Source organism: Haliotis cracherodii, unplaced genomic scaffold, assembly GCF_022045235.1.
Source record: "Haliotis cracherodii isolate W230 unplaced genomic scaffold, xgHalCrac1.p SCAF_6, whole genome shotgun sequence".
In the NCBI taxonomy this organism is placed as follows: domain Eukaryota; kingdom Metazoa; phylum Mollusca; class Gastropoda; order Lepetellida; family Haliotidae; genus Haliotis; species Haliotis cracherodii.
This window is the reverse complement of record NW_027266319.1, coordinates 12,475,476-12,486,245: the sequence shown is the minus strand read 5'-3', so window position 1 is coordinate 12,486,245 and position 10,770 is coordinate 12,475,476. Positions and strand designations below refer to the sequence as shown.

The 10,770-nt window shown below is 39.1% G+C and overlaps 1 protein-coding gene across 1 annotated transcript in view; it reads left to right on the top strand.

The window, feature by feature from the left end:
- The first annotated feature begins 215 nt into the window (after positions 1-215).
- LOC139445570 (pre-rRNA-processing protein TSR1 homolog) overlaps positions 216-10,770 on the top strand; it is a 28,744-nt gene continuing 18,189 nt past the window's right edge. The window contains exons 1-7 of the mRNA XM_071226728.1: positions 216-334; positions 2,624-2,694; positions 4,307-4,393; positions 5,916-6,028; positions 7,509-7,704; positions 8,400-8,470; positions 9,869-10,025. Of these exons, the coding sequence (XP_071082829.1) occupies positions 223-334; positions 2,624-2,694; positions 4,307-4,393; positions 5,916-6,028; positions 7,509-7,704; positions 8,400-8,470; positions 9,869-10,025 (807 nt within the window). The 5' untranslated portion in view covers positions 216-222. The remainder of the gene's footprint in view (positions 335-2,623; positions 2,695-4,306; positions 4,394-5,915; positions 6,029-7,508; positions 7,705-8,399; positions 8,471-9,868; positions 10,026-10,770) is intronic.

Genomic DNA, 10,770 nt, shown 5'->3' with positions numbered 1-10,770 from the left:
AATTATGAACTAAAATCTTACAACATTTAGTGAATACTTTGCTGGGAAGAACACAAGAACAGCTTATCAACGACGTAACTTTTGTAATTGGGAGTTACCGTTCTTGAATATTCTCCTGTGAAAAAAGACATGTTTTTATAGTACATTCTCGAATGAGTTTCGTCCTGTTTCGGCATTGTATTCTAAAACCGGTTTCTCGGCCATTGCACGTGGTATTGCAACATGGCGGTCGAACCACAGAAGTCACACAGGCCTGGGCCTTTAAAACAGCAAAACAAAGCACACAAACATGGAAAACATAAAAGCAAAGGGCAGCTGGAAAGAGAAACTAAAGGTTATATCCTACGTTGTTCTTAATAGTATTTGAATCAAAGATTCATTGAAAAACTTTGTTCTACCCGAGATTTCACGTATCAGTGTTGATACCAATATTGTTGTATGTTCGACAAGTGTTATCGTTACATTAAAGGGGCACTGATCTAACACAATTCCCCGGGACTGGTTGTTGCCTTTGTTATTGTTTTTTCCAAGTGAGTACCCGGATGTATAGCAGAAATCTAGACTAGTTCGCGACCTCTGCTGCGCAATTCGTAAGCGCATCAGTCACTTTTATGGGTAGTAGTAATAAGGGCGTATGGTCACATTGATCAACAAAATGAAATACAGTTTTCGAGATAATAAGGAAATGTAGGTATATTTGTTGGTAGCATCGGTAATGGTGACGAAGTTTTGATAAGTCACTTGCTTGGTAATTTTGCGATTTTCGTTTACACTATTTTGACTAGCAACACAAAGTAAATATTTCACCTGAGCATTGTTTTTTTATAGTGTGTATAATTTTTACTGTCAAAATGTGTAACATTTTCAAATTTATTAAAAGTGACTAAAAAACATTTCCATTTGTATTATTATGTTAACGAATTCCAAACATTTTGATGTTTAATGTCACCACCAAGAGACTGAAAATGTTGAGTTGAAAAGTACATTTCTATGTTGTTTGGCTTCTAATCCTACATAATAGTCTGTTGTGATGTTTGTAGGCCCTTTTGATCATCTTAATCAATCTGGACAGATGTTTTAGTCCAAATGACTGAAATATTTACACATTTTATAAATTGCCTGAGAGAATCACATTTTACAAATTGACGGTAATATATACACGCTTAAAAAGGAAAAGACCTGTGAAAACAACGTCTATCGTGCATTGTAGAATTTCCCAACCAAGACGTTGAGAAACAAGAACGAATCGGTTCAAGTGAAGGAAAACAAAATGCAAATACCATAATTGCAACCTACCAAATTTAAGTGTATAAAATTTAGGAGCTTCCTTGTTCGAGGAATGTATCCGTGAATATCCACACACAGGAACAATATCCCACTCGTCTGCAGCTGTACAAAGAAACTTATTCGATGTCACGTGTCTCTGTAACAATCAAATATCTTAAAAGATATATATCGTTTCGGGATAATAGAACCCGTGTTCGTTTCTCAACTGATCACTTGGATTGTTTCAGGCGTTCACATAGGTGTCAAGTCTCAAGGGTCGGCTGAGAAAGCCCACGTGACAACTATTTTCATAACGTCCACGGTTCCTAAAAAATCCATTGAGTGATAGATAACAATGATCAATCAATCAACGTATTATCAGTTAACCCTTTGAACAAAGTATGTTGTTTTTACATCGGCACTTCCCGCCATGATATGAGTGTATTCCCTTTGTTTTAGTAAACCTAGACATGTAAACACTCACTTTTGACATATCCACTGTGCAACATAACAGTAATTAATCAATCAACGTATTTTCTTAATCCTTTGATGACTTGGAACGATCCGTTGATTTACAAAAAAAAGTAAATCAATTGATCATTCACCTCTTGCTGGTCTGCCACGTGCATATTGCATAACACACATTTCACCTCACTTCAAACCTGGATTTAGATTGAATAATTACCCCAGACACAATAAATGCCAAATGGGAACCTTTGTTAGGTAATCTAAGTGGTGCTACCACTAATTGTACCTGTAATAAATTCATTAACTGAGCATCAAGTGAATGACGACAAATACACAAGTGTAGGGTTATACCAGAAAAAGTGGATGACAACAAGGGAGTAGTAGTCGTATTATCGACGCAATCCGAAATCCGAAAATGCTTTCACTGCAAAGATACTTTTTTTTAGTATTAAACTCTAACCATCTGGGGTATTTCCAAATCCGATGAGCTCCGCCTTTCTTTTTGTCTGTTTGTTTAGGCTGAAGAAATTAATTTACATGCGCCCTTTGTCGAAATCTTTATAGATCACAGTTAACCAATCAGTGTTAATGCAAAAATTCGTAAAACAAATATTGCCTCGGCCTCCAAGTGTATTTAGCTGTCCTTGCAGACGGTAGTCCAGTCTCTGGTCACGCTCAGTTGCGTTGCGTATCATCCGGGTACTTACGGGGAAAAAAACAATAACAAAGGCAACAACCAGTCCTGGGAATTGCGTTAGATCAGTGCCCCTTTAATGGTATGCTATTGTAATTAAATGATGTAATTTAATTAATGATGTCTTGATTGTTTGGATACAAGTATAATTAGAGAAATGACATCTCATTAATTATGACATATTCTACGTTTTAGGTCGAGTAAATGTCAAAGTTCTTTCTAAACGGAGCCGTCAGTCAATGAAGAAAGCAGAAAGAAGAAATCAGGTACATTATTTGTCATGTTTGTGGTAACTTTTTGGGAGTAGTGCACTTTACCGGGTACACTTTTTCAGATCCAATTAAAGCTGTCGGTGCTCGAATGCGCTTAGCTAATTAATGCGTTAATTAGCTGACGCTCTACCACTGGATCACGAGCACTATCATATGTAATCAGTGCTCGTTCAACGGGTCATTAGCACCCTGTTAACGTATATGTGCAATTAAGTAAACAATGAATTGCGCATGTGTGTGACGTCATGCTTCGCCCTCCCATTCATCTTTTCTTGTAGTCACATCCGCCTTGTTAGTATCAACATGACAAACTAATCGAGCAACGCTATCGTGCATGACATGTGTTTCACATCACGATCGATGCGATCACTCTCGTGATTACTCTAATCGGATTACCAGGATTAATGCTTTGTAAAGGTGAGAATTTATGGTTAACCCTTGTCCTGAGAAGGCTAATAACCCTAAGGATAAAAAAGGGTGTTGGATCGTAAAGGCGTGTCAGTTTCCCTAAGACTGAAAAGAGGTGTTGGATTGTAAAGCAAGAGCCACTGGAGTGTGAGCCACGGTAACAGTATAGTGAAAGCAGATGAGCAGTTGGTAGTGCCTACAAGTTTCTACTGGTTGTATGAAAGTGAATCAAACATCAATCAACCTGGTGTTTGTGGGGAATTTCTTACCATACCTTTTTACATTCCTTCAAAATTCAGCAATATAAAGTTTACAAAAAACCGTCCCAAAATATAAGACAATGAAGTGTCATCATGGGACTCTGAGGATGTACTAATACATATATCTGACATTGTTATCATGATCATGCGTATCCACTGTTCTGCCAGGTCAAGAATATTAATACTATCACCCTTTCAGTATAATGTACCTACCATGCTTACTCTGCTTGCATAATTAATTTTAAGTACTCCCAACTGTATGTTGGAGATTGAAACTAAAAACTTCGTGGGTCTCTGTTGTAGTTTTGTAAAATACAGTTCAAAATGATAGGCATGCAGTATAAGATAAATATTGAGCTGATATTGCCCTTTCTTTTCTGATACCATGGAACTACCCATTATATCACCAGGATAAGAGAAAATTAATGCTACAGCAATGTTGAAATCTTTGCATTATCAGATCATTTTGACAGATTCTTTTCTGGTCCTTGATTTTCTGAAGTCTGGACGTAACATGTCCAAAGTTGATAACAGAAAAAAACATTACTGGAGATTTATTGCAAATTATATTATAAAAAATAGGCATTATGGTATATACATCAGGGGTATAAACTAACATATTTAGTCCACTAGTCCTTATAATGATAACATATAGTAAAACCCTTAAACATGGCACATTTCTACTGGTCCTTATGATACCTTAACTATTGGGCAGTTTAGCACGGACTACAGGACTAGTGCCAATTTCTAACGCTGTACATTAAAATAGCAAAACTGGGTTCAGTGGATCACATGTGAATAATACTACATGCTACATCAAATCTATTTTCTGAAATCTGTAATTACACATGAGCATTTAAGCAGCTATACAGTGTGAGCTGTTGTGAAACCTTTGAAAGGAGTGTTAAGTATTATTTAATGCTTGTTTCTGCTTGAAGGCACTGCAAATGAGAAAACAGAAGAGGGATGAAGTTTTGGAAAAGAAGAGAAACAGAGGTGGAACCAATACGCCGCCACACTTTGTGGTAAGATGGTATTGATAATCAGTTCAGGAATGGGCATATGTGTGGATCTGAGTTTTTCCCTGGGTAATGTAATGTTGCAGCACAGTGGTAATGAGGTCAGTAAGAGAGGTTCTACCCGAGCCAAAAAATGACCAACATACCAGTTTTACGTCAAGGTGTACCATAGGGACGTGGAGCAATGTTCACATTATAGACCACTATTTTATGTACAAAAGATCAACAGCAAGTTGGGTTGTGCATACCATTGTGATGTGGAAATGGCATCCCTAGTCCTGACTGACAGTTCTGTCAAAACAGCTAAAAACAGATAACTGAATTTCTCTTTTAAACCAATCCTTGAAAGATGGCACTTTATGATACACCTATGTTACAAGAGTACTTGAAATGGTCTACATTATGAGATATAAAACAAGGAGAGTAGGGGTAGCCATGTTCATGGGTATGTGTGAAGCCCATTCTTATTATCCCCCACCCAACGAAGTTGGCGGTGGATATAGAAACGGGCTCCGTCCGTACGACCGCCACGTTTCGTTTCCGGAACATAACTCATAAACCGTTCAATATTTTTTCATCAAACTTTGCAGGTCTGCCAGGCACATGCTGAACTGGTGGCTTTTACTATTGAGAAATTTTAGAAATTTTTATTTTTTACGTTTCCATGGCAACAAGATGGACTTAGGTTCCAAACTCATCTTTTTTTTACAATTTCTATGACAAGTTCCACCTCGGTTAAAAAAGGTTAGGGTTTGTTTAGATTTAACTATGTCATAAATTCTGCAACAGGGGCGGGGGATATAGCTACGTTAGTGGCAAACTCTTGTTATCTTTCATAGGGATGGAATAATGGTAAAATAATTGTATACCACACTATACTAACTCACCCTTAAATGAGTGAGTTGGGTTTAATGCCACTTTTAACATTATTCCAGTTAATAAACTGGCAAACATGAACAGATTCAACATCCTCATTCAACAGCTCTTCCGAATTAGTGTACAAGGCATGCTGTTGTAAGGCTGTTTGTATGTGAAAGTTTTACTGTAGCACAGATCCATGGCATTATTCTTAAAATTATCATAACATAAAGTGTGAGAGAGTGAGTTGGGTTTAACGCCGCTTTTAACAGTATTCCAGTCATATCACGGCATGTCAGCTTAATGTGGGAGAAAAGCCCGAAGTGATGCAGGTCTCAGACGTTTACCACTTTGGTGAAACCAGGCTATGGTGCTGACAAACCTAGAAACATAATCGGGGCGAACCGGGATTTGAACCCACAATCATAGGTTTCTGGCCTGCCCAAGGGATGCAACTCTGCACTGCGAATCACAGCGCCTTAGACGACTGGGCCACCTGTGCCCCCCTTAAGTCAGTTTGCCAAGAAAAATATTTAGACTTAGCATGATTTTTTCCTGTGAACATGTTAAGATGGATTGGCATTGCAACCAGAAAATGTTTGAGTAGACGTGGTTGGTCCTCATATGATTTTAAACTAAATACAGCTCTAATATCCATTCTCCAAATTAGGTTGTTGTATCTCTGGATCGGAACATAGACACCAAGGTACTTCTGGATCTGCTGAAGATAGCTGATGATTCTGCAGTAGTCAAGCAGAATGAACAAGGAATATTGCATCTGAGGTAGGTGAACATGTGAATAACTGCACCTTTATTGAGTCAAGAGAGGTAAACAAAGATTCCCGGCGTGCCCAAGGGATGCAACTCTGCACAGTGAATCGCGGCGCCTCAGACGACTGGGCCACCCGTACCTTTAGTGAGTCCAGAGAGGTAAACGAAGAGTTAAAGTGTCATATTACTCAGTCCTGAAATGAGTAGAACTCAGTCACTGTTCGTGATGAAACAGTACATATCAGTATTTTTGCATTCATTCAACTCGTTTACATTCCACAACTGTGATATTTAAAACAGTGTCTCATACTCTGGGATGTTTGACACAATCTATTGTGTAATAAATTAAAAGTTTCTTTGATCTCACCTCATTCAATGTCTGTTTCTCCACAAATGTGACCAAATTCTACATTTGGCTCCATGAACTATCGGGGCGGTCGGGTAGCCTAGTGGTCAAAGCGTTCACTCGTCACGCCAAAGACCCAGGTTCGATTCCTGACATTGGTACAATATGTGAAGCCCATTTCTGGTGTGGCCCGCCATGATATTGCTGGAATATTGCTAAAAGCGGCGTAAAACCATACTCACTCACTCACTCACTGACTCCCATGAACTATCATAGTGCCAAGAAACAACATGATGTTAAAAGCCCTTGATGGCTACAATATTTGAGATCAAAGTTTCTTCACTTTGGGGACTATTTTGTATACAATAACATGCTTGGATCTAGATGATAATGTTACTTTGGTCGTATGCAGATGAGTGAAACCTGATCTTGACTCCCTGTTAATTTGTGTTGGTTCCCAAGCAATTGCTTTTTTCTACCAGGAAAATAACACTTGGAACCAGGTGGCTTTGGAGAGAAAAGGCATCTGAGTCTGTCCAGCTAGACTTGTAAACAGAAAATGAGGGCCACAGGTGGCCAAGTCATCTAAGGTGCCACAATTGGCTGTTCAGAGTTGTGTCCTCTAGGTGTGCCAGAAACCCATGATTGTGGGTTCGAACCGCAGAATCACCTGATTATGTTTGTGGGTTTGTTACCACCATACATTTGCTTGTGTGTTTCAACAAGGTGCTATCGTCTAAAACCTGCGTTAGTTCTGATTACCGGTAAAGATCTGCACATCAAGCTGACATGCCATGAAATAAAGTTAAAAGCAGCATAGAACCCAAATCTCTCACTATAACTTAAACAGGATTGTGAGTGAGTGAGTGAGTTGGGTTTCACGCCGCATTTAACATTATTCAAGTTAAATCACAGCGTGTCAGCTTGATGTGGGTGGAAAGCCCAAAGTGATGTAGGTCTCAGACCTTTAACCTTCGGTGAAACCCACGAGCATGGGTATCGTGCTGACAAACCCAGAAACATAATCGGGGCGAACTGGGACGCAACTCTGCACAGCGAATCGTGGCACCTTAGATGACTGGGCCACCCAGGCCCCTTAAACAGGATAGGCTGTTGATTGTTAAGTGTATTGAACTTCTGTTCCAGCATCCCTCGCTTCAAGCAGAGAGTGTCAATCTTCACACCCGAGTATGGAAACTTGTATGCACTGTTGGATGCAGCAAAGATAGCAGATACCTTGTTATGTGCAGTGTCTACGGACAACGTCATCGACAAATATGGAGAAGACTGCCTTAGCTGTCTCTATGGCCAGGGCATGCCAGCAGCTGTCTTTGTCTGTAATGTAAGTATTAATGTGTTTCAGTCCTCAATTACCCATGGACCCGTGAAGATTCCGGGGTTAAATAGGTCTTCAGCAACCCATACTTGCCGTAAAAGGCTACTATGCTTGTCGTAAGAGGCGACTTACGGGATCGGGTGGTCAGGCTCGCTGACTTGGTTGATGCATGTCATCGATCCCAATTGCGTGGATCGATGCTCATGATGTGAATCACTGGATTGTCTGGTCCAGACTCGATTATATTACAGACTGCTGTCATATAGCTGGAATATTGCTGAGTGTGGTGTTAAACAACAAACAAACAAAACAATTACCCGTGATACCTCCATTACTATAAATACTCTGAACCCATTCACGACTAGAGCTTCGTTTTGAATCCAGTTCCACTGATAAGTGATCACAGTTTCAATGTGTATATCGAGCAAGCTTTGCCTAGAGGGATAGATGGATGGATGGATGAATTGGATGGATGGATGGATGGATGAATTGGATGGATGGATGGGCTCACAGCTCAGCTAGGGTGACCTCCGTCACAATTGGTCTTCAGCAACCCAGGCTTGTCCAGATGATCAACTGTGGTCCAGACTCGATTTATTACAGACCGTTGTCTTATAGCTGGAATATTTCTGAATGTGGCTTTAGACAACGCATATATCAGCTAGGGTGTCATATTCTTTCACTGGTGTTTCGTGTGACAGGGTTTTAAAAGTCTGCCCATGAAGAAACAAGCTGAAACAAGAAAATTGATGCAACGGAAAATTGAGAAAAGGTGAGTTAATGACATGACAGATGAATTATGTACAAAACAACTTTTATCTCTTGATTCATGTGAATTGGATGACTCTTTGCTTTCTATTAGTGTAGAATGATATAGATTTTTACAGTTTATTGTAAACAATCCGACTGTTCTTGTGGTACAGAATGCCATGTTATCTTTGTCGTGTTTGTGAATGTCAGTACATTGAGGTGGCCCACTGGTGAAAGAATTCGCTCATCATGTCGAAGATCTACGTTCGATTCCCCATGTGGGCACAATGTGTTAAGCCTAATGAAAACTACGGTAAATACATACCAGTGTTCCTGCTGGCTTTTGAAACTAAAAATTTTGAAACTAAAACTTACCAGTCCCCCCTTATTTTTGCCAGTCCCAACTTTCAACAAATAAAAAAACGTATGAAAATTATTTCGTTTTAATTCTTTCAACTTCATGTTCAGAGCAAAGATGTCATCTCTGAAGTAACTTAGTTAGCTCTATACATTATTCACACAAACTCAGTCACAATTTTCTCTTTCTTTTTTAATATTTCGAGACGAAGTCGCAACAACTGGATTTTTAACCTAGAAATAGACAAGGGGAAACCCTGATGGTAACAGACAAGCTGACTTTGTTTGAAAAATGTACTTTTATGAATATCACCGATGTTTTGTTCAACAACAAAGATTTATAAGTACTTTATTTGCCGGTCCACAGGGACTGGCAGTCACATGAATTAACGGTACAAGCCCAATTTCACCGGTAAAAAACTGGTAATTACCGGTAAACAGGAACACTGCATACTCACAAAATAAAAGTAGGAATAAACAAAAGATATATTCCAGATTCCAACTCTATAACATATTCACATTGACTGTATTGATCTACAATATCTAGCACCATGTACTTCAGTGCAGTGAAGAAATATTCCTAACAGAGTTTATAATAATTGCAAGAAATACGCCCTTAAGACTTATCTCCCCTAGACCAAAATCACAATATTCAGAATGTTGTTGGTCTAGTGGTAGAGTGCCACCTGGAGAGCGGATGGTCAGGGTTCAATCCCTGACTGCGGCATACCAAAAGACGTAAAAAGATGGTGCTTGTTGTTACCCTGTCTTGCGCTCAGCATTAAGGGTCCAAAACAAGGACTTGGTTGGCTCGGAGTCAGTATACTGTGTCTGAGTGGGGTATTCATGTTAAACTGTGGCATGGTATCTCAGTGTGCTAGCACTATAAATCGGCATCAGTCCTGACTAGTACAAGCAGCCACACAAACACACACACGTGCATGCACCTCGCTATGTAAGTGCAATCATCTTGGATACAACCTTAAGCTCTATTTCACCTCACCAGAATTATTATGTTATTGCTGTTTCTGGGCATAATGATGTTGATAATTTCATTCTCTAGATTTCCAGCAGAGAAGTTTCATTCTTTGGACACAAGTCAGGATGCTCTGCTGGTGGTCAGGCAAATAACCAATCAAAAGTTGCGGAACATCCAATATCGGGATGTCAGGCCACATCTCATTGGAGAAGAGATCAGTTTTGAACTTGATAATACTGAGGTGAGAAAGACAAGTACCTGCTAAATGTAGGCAAAGTTCTGTTGATTTGCTTTATAATAACTTTTTTTCTTTTCTTAAAACGGTCAGAATTGGAATAAAAGAGAAATGGTTCTCAGGCAGTGACTTTTGAAGAAATCCTTCGCACGGACAGGCAGCCTTTTTATCCATGATTTCATTCAATTTTGTTTACCGGTACATTAATTTCGGCTAAATTGTATGAACTGATCAACTCACTATGAATTTGCCTTGAAGGAAACATGAATCATTAGAGATACAATGTCTTCGGTCTTCCTATTGAAATTTCTTTTCAGTTATGATATTGGTCTTATAAGGTTCTTTTTAAACTAAATCACCCATAGTTAGGGAGAAAATGTGTCAACAACTGATTGCTATTTCCGGCTTATGTTATGAGGCAAATACACATGTAATCTTAACCTCTGTGTATGAAACATTCTCCCGCATACAGTACACAAATACCGTTGAATTTTTAAATCACTCAGGTCCAGTTATGTTTTACCGGAAATTTCATGTTTTCATTGACAAAATATGCAAAAGGCAAAACAAGCACACAAACGTGTGTTCAAGACACGGAAGATTTCTTTTTGAAAATGGATATAAAAATGAAATGTTCGGCAGACTTTGTGATGATGCGGCAGTGCCTGAGAACCAAGCAGTGTTTTACGAGACACACTAGTGTGTGTCCAGTACACACAAATGTTGAGATCGGATGCAGAAAAGAATTTGC